At 41.2% G+C, this 18,965-nt stretch overlaps 1 protein-coding gene across 3 annotated transcripts in view; it reads left to right on the top strand.

Annotated features, from left to right (window-relative positions):
• Nucleotides 1-18,965, top strand: part of HIRA (histone cell cycle regulator) — a 37,862-nt gene that overhangs the window by 5,800 nt on the left and 13,097 nt on the right. For 2 of the 3 annotated variants that reach the window (XM_082325283.1, XM_082325285.1), the window contains exons 2-15: nt 2,953-3,015; nt 3,761-3,871; nt 4,687-4,777; nt 5,287-5,381; nt 6,244-6,339; nt 7,643-7,803; nt 8,684-8,851; nt 9,388-9,501; nt 11,217-11,287; nt 14,286-14,391; nt 14,978-15,205; nt 15,923-16,008; nt 16,482-16,676; nt 18,081-18,251. In XM_082325283.1, the coding sequence (XP_082181409.1) occupies nt 2,953-3,015; nt 3,761-3,871; nt 4,687-4,777; nt 5,287-5,381; nt 6,244-6,339; nt 7,643-7,803; nt 8,684-8,851; nt 9,388-9,501; nt 11,217-11,287; nt 14,286-14,391; nt 14,978-15,205; nt 15,923-16,008; nt 16,482-16,676; nt 18,081-18,251 (1,756 nt within the window). Of the gene's footprint in view, nt 1-1,000; nt 1,351-2,952; nt 3,016-3,760; nt 3,872-4,686; nt 4,778-5,286; nt 5,382-6,243; nt 6,340-7,642; nt 7,804-8,683; nt 8,852-9,387; nt 9,502-11,216; nt 11,288-14,285; nt 14,392-14,977; nt 15,206-15,922; nt 16,009-16,481; nt 16,677-18,080; nt 18,252-18,965 lie in introns of those variants that run through there. The other variant, XM_082325284.1, reaches the window with a different exon arrangement.

The raw sequence follows: 18,965 nt of genomic DNA, 5'->3' as shown, positions 1-18,965 counted from the left end.
AGGAGTGACCAGAGTGGTCGGAACTGGGAGACAGCTTTTGTGCGAGGGACGACTGAGCGGAGTGGGACTCTTTGGGCCGGGGGTGGGAGGCCTGGAGACGTGGTGAGCGCGTGTAGAGTCGTGAGCGGCAGAAAAGGGGCGAACGTCAAGTGGTGGTTGTTCGCTGTCCTCCTGCAGGAGAATTAAGGGGCGTTGAAGTAACAGGTAGCAGGTGCGGGATAGGTGAAGTAGGTGGCTCCCCACGGAGTCCGTGGTTGAGCAGAGGATGGGTCTCTTTGTGTTAGGGGCTGTTGATGTTATTTTTGGATCGGAGATGGCTGGTTGAATTTATAGAAGAAAAGTCTGTTGGGCCTCTGATTCGAGAAGTGAGAGTTGCCATTTTTTGGAGCTGGAAGATTATCCTAGGAAGAAGGATTGTGTGCTTGCCATTGTACAGATCCCTAGGGAGGTATCTAGTGCTGGTTTCTGAACAGAGAGTGCTGGGCTAGGTGGACATTGTCCCTGGTGTGATGCGGCTAATTTTAAGCTTTTATGGTGAATTTGTAGCTAAGTTACCTCTGGCTCCCTAAGTGAAATAATTTGCTAAATTTCATCAACCCCATTTGTGGTCTGTGCAAAAACTTTGCTCAGAAGGCGGAAGGGAGCTGATGTTACGGCTCCTGTAGAGTTGTGCTCTTAGGATAAGGCAGAAGTTGGAGATGCTGTGATAGTTTTAAACACCTAGTAAAGGAAAAGAAAAATACATCATGTCTGTAATATTTGCATAGCAAGGGGTGCAATGACTTATTTCGCAATTTTTTGGCATGTATCGCGTATCTGTTTTTCCTGAATAATGAGAAGCCGATGTATCTGTCGGACAAACTTATCAGGGTGTGCTTTGGTCACGGCTACTTTTTCATGCAGGCTTTTGGGAATCAGAGCAGAGGAGGAACGAGTCTTCCTGTATGAGACGGCTGCATCTGTTAAACCAATTGTAAATACAGTATTGTTAAACTACAAACCACCACTTCAGAGTTTACTGAAGCCTTGTTCATAGATGCCGTGCTGACTCTGGAAGCCGTAATTCCTCCTGGTTATCGATGCCCCTGTGCTAGAGGTTGCTGTTCCTTCTGATTTGCTGGGGAACTGTAGCCTGTATTGCATCTCATGGGTGCGAATGATGCGGAGGCAAAATGAGCCAGGTTAGTACAACGAAAAGGTCTTGATAACGGGCTTCCTGGAAGGAGCACTCTCCTCTTCATGTCCAATGGCTAATTTGAGAGTATAGTAAGTCTTCTGGCCCGAGACTGTTGACGCAGATTGAAGAGGTAACCTCTGCCACCCAGAAGGTCCACAGAATGACCGGTTTCCGTAAGTGTCGCTGGATTAAACTATTTCAAATGATGCACTGGTTTAATTTGAGGGAACTTCCACATCTTGGGAAGGACAAAATAAATGTTTGCTGCTTGCCTGTGCTTCTCAAAATATTCAGCTTAGCCCTGTATGTTGCAGTCAAGTTAACAGAATAAAAGGCAGAATCAGGCACAACAATCTGAAGAAAAGCCACAGCTAAGTCTCAGCTTATGTGTTTTATGCGGTCTAAAGGACTTGGAAGGAATGTAAGCTGAGTGCCATCTTACTGTGCTTAAGGTCTTTGCTTGGCTGCCTGTAAAAAATTTTAAGGGAAATCATATGCCAGAGTTGCAATATAAATCCAAATAAAATAAACCTTAAAACAAGACAACATAAAGAAAATAAATGTTGACCTGAAGCAAAATGCATATCCCTCGAAAAGTAGGAAGTACTGGATATTTGGGTGAGGGTTTTGTTAGCAGTTTCGTGTCAAGGAATTCAGATGCTACAGTTGCAACATAAAACCTACCGCTGGATAAATTCTCCAGGTTTACCGTTTATGTTTTAACGTATCGTGAAGATACAGTGCAAGAATTGACATACATGGGAAGTTTATCGAGTAATCTTGGTACGGCAGGTACTAGTTCTTTTGGCTGTTACGATAAATTGCCTGGTTTTATACTGGCATGTGTGTGATCCTGCTTGCAGAAGCATTCCAGTTTGAAAGGGTTCGGACCGCTGCCAAAAACTACTTGAATGTGGAAATCGCATGCGTATTCCTTCACGTAACCCTTAGCGGTAGCTCTTTGAGCATCACTGAAAGGCAGTGAGCGTGCTTTTCCCCTCTTCCTTCTCCTCCTGCGAAGGCTGAAAGAACTGTGAAGATACAGGAGAGTGTGCGTGATCCGGTGGTCGGAGCAGAACAGGCTGAGAGGGGGGGTTGTCTGGTGTCCAAAGCTGTTCCCCAGCTATCCTAGTTATTTGTTATAGGGTTTACATTCTCATAAAACTTCGTTTTCTTCTGAAAGATGTAGCATATGGAGAACGGAGAGATTTAAGAGTAGTATTAGAGTTGGTTAGCCTTCCTTTGTCTATATGGAAGCCATGAAAAGAAAAGCTAGGCTTATGGTAGAAGCACTTCATAACAACAGAATTTAAATTTGAGACAGGTAATCGTGTGACCAGCAGATGCAGTCTGAGACTGGGGAGGATTTTTAAAAAAAGAAAACCAGAAACCAAAACAAAACTTGCTTCAGGTCATCAGCTAATGAACTGTAGAAACTTGGAAGAAATTCCTTACTCAAATACAGTTTTGCCTCGTTGGCGCTTGCTTTGTGGTATTATTTCACTTTGAGGCATTTGGCGTATCCTGCTGGATTAAGTGTCCTTGGTTATCACCGGTTTGTTACGGCATGATAACTTCCATACACGCTTTTAATAGGCTGTCATTTCTGTCACAAGTTGCTTTCAGCCCTTGTAGTCAGCTGTAACTCTTACAACTGTAGCTTTTAGAAGAAGAAAGTTATTCGCCATCCAGAAGAGCTACGGTTCTTCTGGCGTTGCTGCGTTCTCTTGCCTGTAAAACAATTCAGTACGTTGCTGCTTGTTCTCTGATTCCAGGAAAGCCGATATTTTCAGTGGACATTCACCCAGATGGGACCAAGTTTGCAACAGGAGGACAAGGTATATCTGCGTACTGATAGAAGGCAGAATTTTGGGCTATAACAATAATCTTGTGCCTTCACAACGCTTTAATCCGTTTGACCCTTTTAAAAACACAGCACTGACATGATTGTCTGTTTCTTAGAGGTATAAGTCACTCAAATGTATTGAAAAGTGCTGCTGTTACTGCAGAAGGCAGGGTTACGTTCGCTGATGTGCTCGTCCTCCTGGACGTCATTGAGATAGTAGCTGCAGTAATTGAGTTGTGGGCACGCTGGCCAAATCTCTTTTTTATTTGAAGAGGAACTGAATGTGAAGTTGGGCCTTTTGACCTGCTAAATAGTAGAGCTATTGCTACCAAAAAAATCCAATTATATAAATGGAATAGCTCAAGAAATATGTGCAAAAATATTATTTGGATTACAATAGTGAATAATTTTATGTTGGCTACAATAATTGCAATTTAGGATTTGAATGTATCTTTTCTCTTTTCAAATACAATTTTATTATAAATAGTTCATCCTTATGGTTGGTATCATTATGTACAGTATGATTTTTGAACAAGGCTGTATAACTTTAATAGCTTGAAGAAAAATAAAACACTGCTGATGTGGTGTAATTATATCAGAATCTCATCTGTATTCAGATGTTTCCAAAGCTCCCGCTGCAGTATTACCTACATTTTAGCATCTGTTCTGGAACTGAGATTAAGTTGAAAAGCTTTTTTGCATGTATTTAAAAAGGGGGACTTTTTGTCCTTTTGCAGGTCAGGATTCTGGGAAAGTTGTGATCTGGAATATGGCTCCTGTCCTGAAAGAGGAAGATGAAAAGAATGAAAATATTCCCAAGATGCTTTGTCAGATGGACAATCACTTAGGTAACAAAGATTTTTTTTTTTTTTTTTTTTAACTGGCTTGGTAATTTGCCAAAGCCTAAGCATTACATGGTTGTAATTACAAAGAGCGTGCCCTGTCCAGTGGTGAATCCATCAATAAAGTGCAGCAGAGGGGTCTCATACTTTGGCTATATACTGGTTTAGATATTCAGCAGAAAATGTTGTTAAAATGTGGGAAAACGTACAGAGAAATACAGATACCTTTGGAAATCTCCTCCCTATGAACTTTTTCCAGCTGTGGCCACAAAGTAATCGATAATGCACGTTTTGAGAATCTGGGGAGCACTGAAGGAAAGGGCAAGAGAAGAAATAAGTATAAAGGAAACATCATATGAAGTGTATTGGTTATAGTTCTAAATTATTCTGGATTTATTGCTCATTATGTTTGACAGCATAGTTACCTGGACAAGCTGTCCCCTTTCTTTTCTTCTTTTTCTTTCTTTCTTTTGTCTTTCTGTCCCCTTTATCTTTCCTTCTTTGGCCTCTTAATCCCACCTCATTTACCACAAGCAGTTTCCTTTGTTAAGTGAATATTAATCTTTCTTCTTTTGAGCTACTTTTAGTGAAGCTTTTTTAAATAAGGAATAGGGTTTTTTTAAAGTAAGAAGTTCCTCAACTGCTACTGAAAGATAAGTACCGATTCACTTACCTAAAGCAGAGTAACTGCTTGGAGTGGAAAAAGCACACGTAAATCGTAAACATCTCCTGCCAAGTTTTGCTTATTATAAACTCTGTCCCCAGTCTAGAACCACTTATTCTCATATTTCATCTTACAGACTTTCTTTTCTGCGTTTCAGCTTGTGTGAACTGTGTGCGATGGTCAAACAATGGCGTTTACTTGGCTTCAGGGGGAGATGACAAGTTGATTATGGTGTGGAAACGAGCGGCGTAAGCATGTTTCTTCCTTCTCAATTTTGTGTTTTATTTCAAGTAGGTTACTCTGTCGTGTCTCTTAGTGTTTCTTCCCTGTGCTGGCTTTTGTAAGCTCACCGCTTTGCCCGGTGCGTAAGGAGCTGCAACCTGCGACGCCCCGTCGCTGGCGTGGGAGCTTCGGTCCCTGCCGCCGCGCGGGCTGCCGTCCGTGTCTGCCCGGGCCGGCGCTCTCCTCTCGAGGAGCTGAGGCATTTTCGTCTGTCCTGGAAGAAAGCTTCCTGATGAGATTCGAAGAGTTGTCTTAAATGTTATAGTTTTTTGCTATCCGTAGAAATTGTACATTTTATTGAAGCTAATTTTTTAATAACTGGGATTACTTTCTCTAAAAAACCGCGTAGCTTCAGTTTTCATTGCAGGAATAACTGACTATAAAGTGGCAGTGCACTGTGCAGCTGAATGTCTTCAGAAAGAAAGTTTGAAGAACTGGAGGTGGTTCTGTTGATAACTGCTTCTGTTTTAATTAGGTACATTGGACCTAGCACTGTATTTGGTTCTAGCAGCAAACTTACTAATGTTGAGCAGTGGAGGTGTGTATCGATTCTCAGAAGCCATTCAGGAGGTAAGTTGAAAGATGTTGAATGGACATAATTTGCATGTATTTGAAAAAAATAATGTTTTTCAGTGTCACATTTTCTTGCTCAAAGCGTATATATTTGGTGGCAAGTCAGTAATTACTTTTAAGAGCAACAATGAAAATCTAAAAGAAAATGTAATCTTTAATCAAATGCCGATTTTCATACAAGTAACTTCTGGCAATGTAGTAGAAAACTTCCGGCAACTATGTAGTAGAAAAATTAGCAACTACGTAACTTGCATTTTGCTATTTCCTAGCTTAAAAATTAATCGGAATAAAGGAAGCTAAACTGTATTCTTATTTAAATAAGTGTTCACACTTGCAGTGAATAATCTCCTGGTTGGCAGAAGATAAAGTTTTCATAAACCAAAGAATATTAATGTTTATTTAGAAAAAACAACTGAAGAGCAATGCAAAAGATGAATAAACCAGATAATTTCAAATGCATTTTGCATCTGCTGACATGAGCTATGATTAAAATCAAGATTGAAATCACTTTGATCATTCCACGTGTGTTGGAATAAAGCGAGGGCATTGCAATAGCTGCTGTTGCTTTTTCATTCAAAACGAGACCCAGTACTTTATACGGGCATTAGGACTCCCTATGGTTACTAAACATCGCATTCTCTGCCTTGGATTTGTTTTTTGTTCCCCTTTGAACGTTTTGAGTCGGAGAGCCTCACTCCCAATGAGTGGTGCCGTGTTCTTTCTTACATTCCACTCTAGTGAGATGATAATAATTTCTTGGTGATAGAAAAAATGTTGCCACACAAGTTCTTTTTAAAAAGATTTTTGGATTCTCTGATTGCTATCAACGTCTTATATGGAAACTTTTTTTTTTAAACAGATGTCATGGATGTAGCATGGTCTCCGCATGATGCCTGGCTGGCGTCCTGTAGCGTGGATAACACTGTTGTTATCTGGAATGCTGTCAAATTTCCAGGTGAGAGTTCTTACATTTCAGGTGTGCAAGTAGGCGAAGCTTTGTGACAAGCTCTTCCCTCCCTGGGTGTATTTCACCGACTGAAAATCTCTTTGTGGGAACGGGTTGTCGGTCTTTTGAGAAGACATGCTTGCCATCTGGTGAGTCAGTCCTTCTTCCACGTTGGGAGGCAGTGAGCAGTGGATTCCACTCTGCTGTAGACAACAACTACGTTCAGGTTGTGCTGCTGATTTGACATGAAGGTCATTACTACGTGTATTTTCTTTTTCACCTTCTCTGCAAAATCCCAAATAAATAGAACTTCAGCTTGATATATTACATCTATATATGCACATATTTTTTCCCTGTTGCCTTTGTACCTACAGGACTTTCCATTCATTTGCCGTCGGGGGTCATTGTCTTATTTACCCTATTTTAAATGCCGCTGCTTAATAAGCAGCGTGACTTTACATGACGAAGGGGAGGAAGGAAGGACTAGGGGAGCCTCACAGTAGCAGAAGCTCTCAAGTCTTACATGTGATGGCCGTTTTCCTTCTTCCGCTGTTGCAGTGCTGGCAATTCCCGCAGTCCCGAGGCCTCTGTTTCTCGGGCACCGCGCTGCCAGGCGCAGCCGGTGCGCTGGGCGGCTTTCGCCAGCCCGCGAGGGCCTGCAGCAGCTGGGGAGCGCATTCCTTTGTTTGGCTGCTTCTCACCACGTAACACTCCCGTTGCGTGGTGCCCTGTCACTGCCATTTATTTTAGGGTTGCTTCCAATCCTCATGTCAGAGTTTTCAGACTTCCAAGCTATCTGTGTAGCCTGTGCGGTGCTCTCGGCCTCTTCTCTCACAGTCTGATAAGCAAGAGATTGACTGAAAGTAGGTTACCAGGTCTGCCAAGCTTGTGTGCCTGTTCAGTCGCAGCTTTGACTTAGTTCATGTTCGGTGCACGGAGCTGAATTTGTTGCAATAATCTTTGGGTGCAGAGGAAAGGGTGAATGTTTAACTGAAAGTCAGTTAAACCACTGCTTTCCATAGCTTGAACCTGCTATTCTGCACTGCCTGGGCTCTGCTGGTCTTCCCGCTCTCATCTACTTCTTATAAAGAGTTTTGCACCCCTTAGTCTGTCCAGAGATCTCTTTCCCACTTTTTTTTGTATCATTCTTAGCTTAAATACAGGCTCCAGTTTGGTTGATATGTTGTTGTCTGTACATTAGAACAGGTTATATTTAATACGCTGTTTCAAAAAGATCTCATAAATCTCCTCAACAGTCTGTCGTAAAGGAGAGGTCAGTAACTCCTCTCTATTCTCCGTTTTGTGTGCGCAGAAATTCTTGCCACTTTGAAGGGGCATTCTGGCTTGGTGAAAGGGCTGACCTGGGATCCTGTTGGAAAATATATTGCCTCGCAGGCTGACGACCGAAGTTTGAAGGTGTGGCGGACCATGGACTGGCAGCTGGAAACCAGCATCACAAAACCCTTTGATGAGGTACTTCAGAATGTGTGACCATTCAAAGTGAATGAACGAAAATTGTAAGAATAACTCTGATTCTGCACAAACATTAGTTAATTTAACAGGGCCGAATCAAATGAAACTGTCAGATGGCAGATTCAGAAGTGTGTGTGTGGTGGGAAGAGCTACTTTCTCACACAACGTGATTAAATGGAGACTCTCGCTGCCATTGGATGTTGTGGGTGCCAGAGGTTTACGTGGGTTATGTAAACAATTAAGTAAATTCCTGGAAATGTAGAGGTCATTCCAAGGAAGTATTGGCTCGCTAATTACATTGTTATTGCGTTCTTTCCTATGCATCTTCTGTTGGCCATTATCAGAAACGAGATAAGGGCTTAGGAAAGATCGTTGGTCCGTTATGACTTTGATCAAGAGATCAAATTTCCGGGGACAGAAGCTGGTGCTTAGTGAGCGGAGTGTTTTGCAGCGACCTTACGGTGTCGTGATTAGTAATTAGCAATTACTCTTAGTAATAGGCTGTAAACACCTAAATTCATGTGTGAGCTGGTGTTGCAAGCTGAAGTCTCATTACCAGCAGTTGGTAAGCTGCAGCCCTGTCGCTAACCAGGACTGCGATGAGTGCTGAGTGTGCAGTGTCCAAAAAGGCTTACATTTTGTTTCCTTTGAAGTTCTCCCCCTTTTGGTAGGGCTCCGTAAGCGACACTAGATCACCTGTATAAACATGGCTGAAGTCCTGAGAATTGGATGTGATGTCGTTCTTCTATATTCACAAAAGACTTCCTTTGTAATTGTATTCCCTAAATCTAAAATTTAAATAGTTTGTATTAAAAATCCTTTGTTTGCCAAACACTTTCAAAGCTCTAGTATGATGGGTTTTTTTGATTCTTTTTGTCAGTGTGGAGGGACAACTCACGTGTTGCGTCTTAGCTGGTCACCTGATGGTCACTATCTTGTTTCCGCTCATGCCATGAATAATTCTGGACCTACTGCTCAGATCATTGAGAGAGATGGATGGAAAACCAACATGGATTTTGTCGGGCATCGGAAGGCAGTTACAGTAGTGGTGAGTTGAGCGATAGTAATTTATCCCTGAAGTAAAACTCCCAATAGGTGCTTTTTGATAATTTTATGCATAAATGGGACAAGAGGTGGAGATAGGCGTCAAGATTAGTACAGCAAATACATGGTGGTGTTTAAAAAAAAAGTCAACTGTACATGTTGGAAGCAATCCGCTTGCTCTTGGGATAAGAGAACTGGACATAGATGAACAAGGTAGGAAGGGGGAGTGCGGGAGCACGTGAGGAATGCCAAACCCTACCTTTGTTAGCTGTTCAGTGACTTGATTAAAGTGACTTAGGTTTCTAGTGGGTTCCTGATCGCTGGTAAAATTAATGTTATTTGCCATTCCTGTTAAGGCATTCAGAAAGCCTCTTAAGAAAGCACGTGCTGCTTTTGGCGGTGCTCTTACAGAGTCTGGTTAGGGACTTTGTTTCTATGAAATCGTTTTTTTCACTCTTAAGTGGAAAACTTGTTTGTAAAGCAGATCTCCTACTAAACTGTAATTACTGTAATAAAATTTGGGGCATCTCATTTGTTCAGAAATTCAATCCAAAAATCTTCAAGAAGAAACAAAAGAATGGGAGCTCCACCAAGTCAAGTTGTCCCTACTGCTGTTGTGCCGTTGGTAGTAAGGATCGATCTCTTTCCGTCTGGGTAAGTGGGTTTTTGCTGCCTTTGACTGATGCGATCATTCGGATAACTCGAGGGTTTAGCACAAAGGTCATGTGTACAGCATTAAGTCTTACATTTAGATTCATGTTTAGGTTTGTTTCTTTCTGTTACAGGATTAGCTGGGGGGAAGGAAGCGGATCGGTAGTAGTTCATTTCTCGAAAGCCAAGAGCAGCTAGCAGCCCGTGGCGGGGTGTGCTGCCCGGGTGAGGGGGAGGAACTGTGCAGGGAAATAGTGTGTACCCACGGTTGTTAAACATAATTCAGCCCTCTCTTCTTGCTATGTCTCTTACTCATTCTTCATGTCAGTCTCATAAGAAAAAGACTTCTCCATGTTTAGCCCACCTACCTGTTAATCACTCTTAGAGTCGAGCTTTGTTAGTCTTGCTTTTATGGGTACGAGGAGAATATAGCAGGCACGGGGTAGCTGTTCCTGACCATATATACGGCTCATCTTTCCGCTTCGTTCTGGCTTCAATCCCTAGCTTCTGCCTTTGCTATGGAAAGGAATGTGAAAGTGAATGAGCTTTTTAAGTATGTGTTCAAGTTTACAATATCTAGCTTGGGTTTTACTTTAAAATCTACACTAAAATTGTTATTCTGGCTGAGAAGGCTATTTTCACATTTATAAATGCAAGACGGGTTGTTTGGCAACTGCAAAGGACAGGGAATAAATTTAACTGATTTGTAAAGCTTTGTGATGAGAACGTGTGCCAGAACACACCAATTGCTAACTGCAATCTACTATTTATAGATTCCAGTGTGATATTTATCTATCAATCGCTAAACGCATAACACTAAATCTCTTTCTGGCAAAGCTACCGGTGCATACCCCTATCAAAGTGTCACTCTCAGTGTATTTTACTTTCTATTTATATTATGATTTCACTTAGGGTGCCTGTTGAGGCTGTACTATGTATTATAGAGGTGCAAAGTTAGAGACAGTCTTTGCCCTGAAGAGCTTAATAGATATATATACAACACAGACCTATGGGAACGTAAAAGAAAAAACTACTGAAGATGACTACTATGCTACATCTGTGAACCTATGAGTGTGAAACACCCTACACCACATTGACTTCTGCTTCATTTCAGTTGTACTATATACTATAGATACTAAGTCCATTAGTTTAACATTAAAGAGCTTAAAATGTCTGATTTAGAACAGGTTACTGGGAATCTTCATATTCAGTTCTTTGTTACTAAGCCGGTTTATAAGTGTAGAGGAAGAATTGTGAGTCAAATTCCCTTTGCTCTTAATAGGCTTCACTTAGACAAGTGGTCGGAGCGAGGACATGGAAACCTAATCTGTTTTCTGTCTTCCTCTTGTGCTGGCAGTTTGCAACATCCGTATCTCAGTCAGGCTTAGAATAGAAGCAGCCTTTAGCATCTGCGGAATTGCTTTTTGAGTGGTAGGGGGTGTTCCTTGACTGCGAGGCGAAGGCGAAGTTGGTTAAGAAATTCAGCCTGCGTTTCAGAAAGGAGAGGGCTGAACGTCAGCTATTCTTCTCCGAAGCGTCTCTGTGCCAGCAGTGGAATGGGTAACCGGGTGCTTCGGATATACCACCAGGCATGCAGCCGTCTCCTGGCCAGGTCTTGTTTGGTCAACAGTGTTAGACGCTGGGGGAGTATTAATGTGGTAACATTTGTGGTAGCATAGAACTTCCAAATTTCTGAGTGTTGTTTCTTCTGTTTTAAGCTCACGTGTCTGAAACGACCTTTAGTTGTCATACATGAGCTGTTTGACAAGTCTATCATGGACATCTCCTGGTAAGTTGGTTTCTGCTGTTTGTTACAAAAGCCAAAGTGTTGCTGTCAGCTTCAGGTACACGCATGAACGGGAAATTCCTTCAAACCGTACAGGTTGCAGCTGTTGGAACGCAGGTAATCGGTTCCTGAAGTTTTTGGTTCTGCTGCAGCGTCTTTGGTAGTAACATTAGCAACTAGCACGTGGTCACTTGAGATTGTGTAACATTAAAAAGTGAATAAAAATTAATATATTTAGAACATGATGCAGTAAAGTACCTGTGGAATGAGTTCCTACGTGTTATGATTCTCTGAAATTTTTTTCATGGAATATGCATTTTATACCATGACATGGTGGACCTGGTGAATTTTATGCGCATTACATCTATGAAAAGTTATTGCACTATGCGGTTATGACAAATTCAGGTGAACCTTCTAGGCCAGTCTTTCCATCGTGCCTAAGGAGACAATATACCAAAAGAGAAAGTTCTTTTTTTTTTTTTTTTTTTTTTATGTTTTCTATATACTCATTTATACAGACACACACACACACGTTACTCATCATTTGAATGCCTGAAGGATTTTAAGGTATAAAAAAAGTAAATGCAATAGCTTTCAGTTTTAGTAAAAACTGCAGTTACACCGTGTGAAGGGTGTAAATTGCTCCGTGTTGAGGAGCAGGAGGGGCTGATCCTGTCGCAGGTCTCGGAGAAGGGGTAGTGAGCCTGCTGCGCCCAGCGCGCCCCATCCGCCGGCCAGAGGCCGCAGGAGAAGGCAGGTGCGGCGCTGTCCCGGGAGGCTGCGGGACGTCGCGGGCGATGTGGGGTGGACAGCCCGCTTTCCCAGCAGGCTGCTGCCCGAATCTTGTTTTCCTCTTTCTGCAGTTAGTGCTGCTCTCCTCTCCTGCTTTCTTCCGAAGGCCTGGTCATAAAAATGTGGAAGTTAATAGTTCTTTATTCACTGCAAGACTTGAATAATAAGGGAGAAATAACTGTGAGACCACTCAGTAAATGGTATTAAAAAAACACCCTGCACCAATGCATCAGGGGATTTACAGAGTTAAGGGTTCTGTCCAAGGGAAGGCTAATGTGTTTTTCATGATAGGCACACAGCTGATTCCGTAGGTTGTCTTAATTCTAGCACTTCTGAACTTTTGAAATTCTACCTTAATAGCTATAAGCATCTTGGTGGTTTTATGCTGTAAAATTTAAAGCTTACAATTGTATAACTTCTGTTTTCTGTGTGCCGTGTGGCTTTTGCCATGAAGCTCAGTGAAGCACGATAAAAAGTTTTCAAAATCAAAACATTTTTCTTTCATTAATAGATTAAGGCTAGAAAGCCAGTAAGTGGAATATTTCATGAGAAGTGCTGCTATTGTTGTAGTACAATAGCTTTGAATAGTTTTGTTTTCCTGTAGCGTTTTCTATTTCTCCATCTGCAATTTGCACATTTTTCATGGCATGAAGACATTGGGAGTAATAGCTGGTTAACATTTTGCAGTTTCTGAGGAAATGGCTTTGTGGGATATTTGAGAGACAAAGGATCATCAGGAAGCTTGTTGTTTTATATCCTGTTACAAATTGAAATGTATGGCAAAAATGTCGATAATACGGAATGTTCCCAGAAGCGTGCTCCAGTCTGAAAACAGACTGAGTAAATTCAGAGAAATCTGATACTATTATATTGTTATAGCTGTCTTGTTTCTATTTTGGAGTTTTAGACTTGGATCCATCATCATAATATCTGAACGTGATTATGTTTTCATGGAACAGTTGCTTGGATCCAGAGGTCAATAGGAGCTCGGCAATTTTGTCTGCTAAGCAAGCAGAAAACTCAACAAGATTTTATCTTTTTCTAACTTGGAGTAGCGTTGGTTAACCTAGTTACACAGTGCTGAGCCTAACTTCTCTGGATGTGATGCTACCAGGGCAGCAGCCACCATGAAAAAAAGACGTTTTCAAACACCGATAGCCATGATGGATGTAATATATTTGTAAGCCTTGCTGGACTAATTTGGATGGGACTTCAGAGTTCTGCCTGCTTCCCTGTCCTCTGCTGTCCTCTGTAACAAGTCATCCGTAAACCACTACGTCGCTGTCTCTGGAAGCTCTATAATTGGAAGTTACTGGGTTAGCAGTCAAAACTCATCAAATTTTTTTTTTTTAAATGTGCAATAATGGGTTATATATGGAAGGTTATAATTCCATTAAGACTAGAATGTATACTTTCTCCTCGCTCTCTTCCACCAAGAAAAATTTTGAGACCTCCAGAAGAGGGTCACAATGTATCCCCACATACAAGAACATGTGCAGTTTGCTTAAAAACGCAAAGAATGAACAATGACAAAATCAAACATACATTCTTGCCTAGTACAGAGATTTTTGGGCTGCTCAGATGCACGCTTTGCTTTCTTTTTATTGCTGTTGCCTCAGACAATGATAGAGAAGAGGCATTTACCCAACATATAGAGCTTCTCTCGCAAGAGTCTCATCCCTTCTCCTTCCTAGCTTGTTTATTTGGACTGTAAGCTCTTCATAGGAGTGGGCAATCTGTTACTTGTTTCCCACGCATGATGAAGCTCCATCTTCCATGGGCCCCAAACAGCGGTTTATACAGCCTGAAAAGAAGTGTATTGACTGCCTAGCTGCTGCAGGCCCCTTTCTTCACCCAGTCCCATTAGCACGCAAATTTTGTACATCTTTTGAAGGAAATACATTTCTGATTTTCTCTCGTCGTTCGTTGCGAACGCTGTTGTGTTTTACCCCTACAGCAAGGTGCTGCTCACGCCATGGGTAGGGGTATCGTTCTCATGCCACCTTCCTGCGCGCAGTCTCCAAAGGAATATCCGCCCACGGGCTCCTGCTGCCCATCACCCTGTCTCCTTGCTGTCCCACTTTGGTTCCATCAGTAGTTGCTGTGATAATAAACCTTATGCTAAGATTTTTATTGAGCAATTTATCATATTGCCCTTTTGCATCAATGAAAGAGATTGAAAACAAGGCTGGACCTTTGTTTCCTTCAGGACGCTTAACGGACTCGGTATCCTGGTGTGTTCCATGGATGGATCGGTGGCGTTTTTGGACTTTTCCCAGGATGAACTCGGAGATCCGCTCAGCGAGGAGGAGAAGGTACAGTAAGCACTCAGAGAATCTGTGACCATATTTAAGGGATGTATTGATTCAATTAAAATATCAGACTATTTATAGAAGTATGTAGTGACTGATTTCCATATGACAGAAAAAAGTGTTCTGGTCTACTTTACAAATCATTAAAAAAGAGTAGTCAAGAAATGAATTTGTGGTATTAGTTTCTATTCTGGAAAGAGTCTATTTGGAAAGCATCCGCTTGCTTACACATCATTATACATTTGAAGTAATTATTTGGCCAAGGAAACAAGGAGTGGGTGCTTCAAAACACTTTAAAATTACTCTTTGACTTGCATATATGCAAGTCTTTTTAAACTGATTGCTGTTGGCTGTTTTTTCTCTCATTGCTATTAGCAACTAAAGCTTTGAATTCCAATTATTTTAGGTATTCATGTAGTGTTAGCTGAAAATATAAAGAAAAAAAATCTGTAGTGTATAAATGATACAGAGGGCATTTGCATTTTATGGATTCCATTAGATTTGTGTGATTCCATTCCATTAGAATTAGTGATGTCATGCTAGCAGTTGCAGTCGCTCTTTTTGTGTGATACGTTTTTCATGCCCACAGAGCAACATTCATCAGTCCACCTATGGCAAAAGCCTAGCCATAATGACTGAAGCTCAGTTGTCGACCACCATCATCGAGAATCCAGAGATGCTCAAGTATCAGCAGAGGCAGCAACAGCAGCAGGTGGAGCAGAAGAACGCGGCGATTAGGGAAGCATCTGGGAATGCGGCGGCGGCTCCCAAAGTGGCCAGCATGGTTAATGGGGAGAGTCTGGAGGACATCAGGAAGGTAGGTGTTCTTGGGTAGGCACTTCATCGTGTCAGGTACTAAGCCGGTAAATATCAAACTGCTTATAATAAAACCAATTTCCGCTTCCTTATTGGTGTTGACTGGCACCTTTCGGCCCGTGAATGGCCCAGTTGACATTACCGGGACTTGCTGAAAAGTTAAAATGCTTTTAAGCAGAAGTAAGACTCTGTGGAAAAAGGCTTGTGGACGTTTGTGTTGTGCGCTGAATTCTCGGTGTGCAGAAAGGAAACCAAAGGTAGCGAATAACAGTCCAGTTGTAGACTGTGCTTCAGATTCTTAGTGAAGGAGGTTGAAAGCATTATTTAATTCTCCTCTAAACACAGAACACAACTTGTAATGCAGGATTCAGTGCACACAGATGGGAATGTTTCGGACTTGACTCTCTAATGTGGAGAGAATCAGAATTCTACTGTACTCTGTACTATGTGAACTTCTACTTAAAAAACACCTACTATTGATAAAAAAAAAAGTTGTGGTATTAAAGTACACTTGTATGAATAAAAACGTAATTCATTCTGTTTATGCAGTAATAGCATGGTTCAAAGACAATTGGAAAAAATCTTTGTTAACAGATTTTTAACTGAGGAGCTTCTTTCATCTAATACACCTATTCTTGTCAGTTGGGAAAAAGAAAGAAAAAGGAAAAAAAGCATTTCCTGTTTATCGGAAATAATGATGAAATATATTTCCCAACAGAATCTTTTAAAAAAACAAGTTGAAACACGAACAGCAGATGGCCGGAGAAGGATCACGCCTCTCTGCATAGCTCAGCTGGACACTGGGTATGTTTGGAAGCGATCTTTAAAATCCTTCTTTACCTTTTTATCTTTTTTGTTTCTTTTTCTTTTGTTTCTGATGCAAACTAAGAATTCTGACTTATTTTAATATTATGGCATCTAAAGCGCTTGCTGGAAATACCCTGGTTATACTTACGGAATATAGTTTCAACCTGTGTTCTCCTAGCTACAAGATCTCATGTCTAATAGATAAGGCGAATTCTCATTATCTACCGTTACAGATGAGTGAACAACGCTCTAACGTATTGCAGGTTCCTGTCGACGTTAGTAGTGGCTTTGGCGTCCTCTGTATACGAGAAATGACCCTGGAAATTTAGGTGTTGGTGGTTTATTTAGGTTGTATATGGGTATCCATGTGTGGAAAAGGGAAGAATGGAATAAATAGTTTAGTTAAAAGTATTCTTTTTCAATTATTTGTGTTTTTGAGAAATATATTTGTCGTTTGTCTTTTTGCTTAGGGATTTTTCTACAGCATTTTTCAATAGCATCCCAATATCTGGATCTCTGTCTGGCTCAATGATGTCTTCTCAAAGTAACCAGCAGCTCATGTCGTTAGATTCTAACGCAGCAAATTCCCTTAATACGTCAAAGCCTTCTGTAGAGCCAACAGCAGCCAGTATAAAACCAACAGATGATGCAGCCAATAAAGATGGGTCAGTATTTGCAGTTTTGTTTTTCACTTATATGACTCTGTTTAGTTTTTAATTCTTGTTTACAGTTCTGTAATCAAGCAATTATTGAAGTGGTTTCCTCAGCTCAAATCTTCGAGTCTAACATTCCTGAAAACATCAAGATTTTATTAGTATTTGGTCACTTTTAATAGTGATAAATCAGTAATGAATAAATCCGTATGCATAGTTCTGGAAATGAACTTCAGTGCAACGAGGTACACAGTTGATCGCTAGTGCTCTAACAAATTGACTTGCTTGTAGATACTGGGTTGCTCTCAGTAAATAATAGCAGGTTTTCCAGCAACGGAAGTAATGAAGCCTGTTTCCCATCAAATTCTCCCGTGTCCTGTAGATCTCCTCTCCTCAAACATGGTAGCCCTTCTTCCCTGTACGACAGCCCCGTTGGCGCACAGTGACCCTGACCTGTCAGTGCCCGTTGGCCAGTGTGTCTTTCAGGTTAAGGATGGAACAACTAAATTTTACTTGCCTTTCCCTCAGTGGTAACAGTGACTGGGTTTCTTCTCCTCAATGCATTTTTATAGCATTTGTAAGAACACAATGTCATTGGAACCTCTACCACTCCATCAAATTTAGATGAAATTGGCCACAGATTAAAAAATGAGTGGGTAGGCTATGAGAAATGATTGGCAGATGAAACTATCAAGTCTTCTTTTCTTTGGAAAAAGGACTTCTAACAGCTTTTTAGTACAAACATCAGTTATCTTAGAGCCATTCTTTCTTTCAATTCATTCTCTGAATGAATTGAAAAATCTCTAAAGTAAACAGCTATTCAAATAACAGATCCCTGGAATGCTTTAGTGTGGGGAAAACACATTCCTTTGCCTTAGAGTTATGCTTGGAAAGGCCTAATAATTAGTTTGGATTCAACAACAACAAAATCAAAACCTGGCATGAATTATTTCAGCCCAAATTGTTTGATTGATAAACAGTGGAATATAATCTTGTAATGGAAAGTATTTGGTAACCTGAACAAGGGGTAAAACCGGGAAACCCGGTCATCATTTACAATAGTGATCCTTTCCCTTTGGGTACGTGAGTACCAGCCAAAAGTATAATTTCATTCCTGAATTAAAAATACAGAATTAATGAATTAGGGTCTTTTAATCTAGGTATATCTATGCGGCCACATGAAGCTCTTAGCCCTGGGATGTATCATAAACAGCTTTTGCGAGTAGGCAAAGCTTGTGAGATGCTGATACCTGAAAGGGGAAAAAGCGTATCATAATTCATGTATGTACTTGAGTGAAAGGTTTTCAGTGTGGTTTCTGGGCAGTATAACGAATGCTAGCTAGTTGTTATGAGCAATGCAGGTCACCAGTACTAAATTTCTTTCAATCCTTGTTTTCCCGTCCCGTTTACTGACAGTGTAAATGCTACCTCTGCCTCAACTGCTCCTCCTGCATCATCTTCCTCTGTGCTGACAACTCCATCCAAGATCGAACCTATGAAAGCATTTGATTCTAGATTTACGGAACGATCCAAAGCCACCTCAGGGACTGCTGTTGTAACAAATACAAATCAGACTGTTGTGGACAGGTAAGACATAGCCTGGGGGCGAAAAAAAAAAAAGAGGAGGATAGTAATGCAGAGTGTTCAAACGACGCTGATTCTCTGTGGTGGGGATGTTGTGGTGCTGGCACTCCAGAAGCTGTCTTGGGTCCCTTCCACAATGGGAAGGAAGGAGACGGCCGTGAATAGGTAAATTCTTTGCTGACAGTATCCCTTTGTACATTTGTCTCTGGCATTTGGGATCCAGCAGACTCCTCAAAATATTCTGAGTCAGAACTATTGTTACAAGAGGCTGCGTGTGCGCCTGCCTCCGTGTGTGGCTCCTTAGGAGAGAACAGCCAGCCTGCAGCTCTGCACAAGGGGGAGATTGACTTCAAGATAAATTACCGTACCTCTCTGCAGAGGGCCTGTCATCATCAGAGCTGCAGATGTATTTCAGTTTTATGCCTTGAAGGCATGCAGAGAAGACGCTTTGATTTTAAGGGGTTTTGGCTCTGGATCCACATGATTTCAAAAAAAGAAGAAAGCCTTTGCTTTTGTGACATAGCGTGGTAGGACATAAGTATCCCTCCTTCACCAAAACACGTGGTGGAAAAAATAGCAGCCTTGAGAAAGAAGTATGTAGTTCCCCAACTTATTATCAGTCAAATGTGTTTCTACTAAATACCTCAATATTTTTATAACAAAGGGTGCAGAAGAAAGATGTATTAAATTACTCTCGTAATTGCTTCTAATGTGTCA

Source organism: Platalea leucorodia (genome assembly GCF_965183815.1).
Source record: "Platalea leucorodia genome assembly, chromosome: 12".
NCBI lineage: Eukaryota > Metazoa > Chordata > Aves > Pelecaniformes > Threskiornithidae > Platalea > Platalea leucorodia.
The sequence above is the reverse complement of the archived record's forward strand: the minus strand, read 5'-3'. Positions and strand labels throughout refer to the sequence as shown.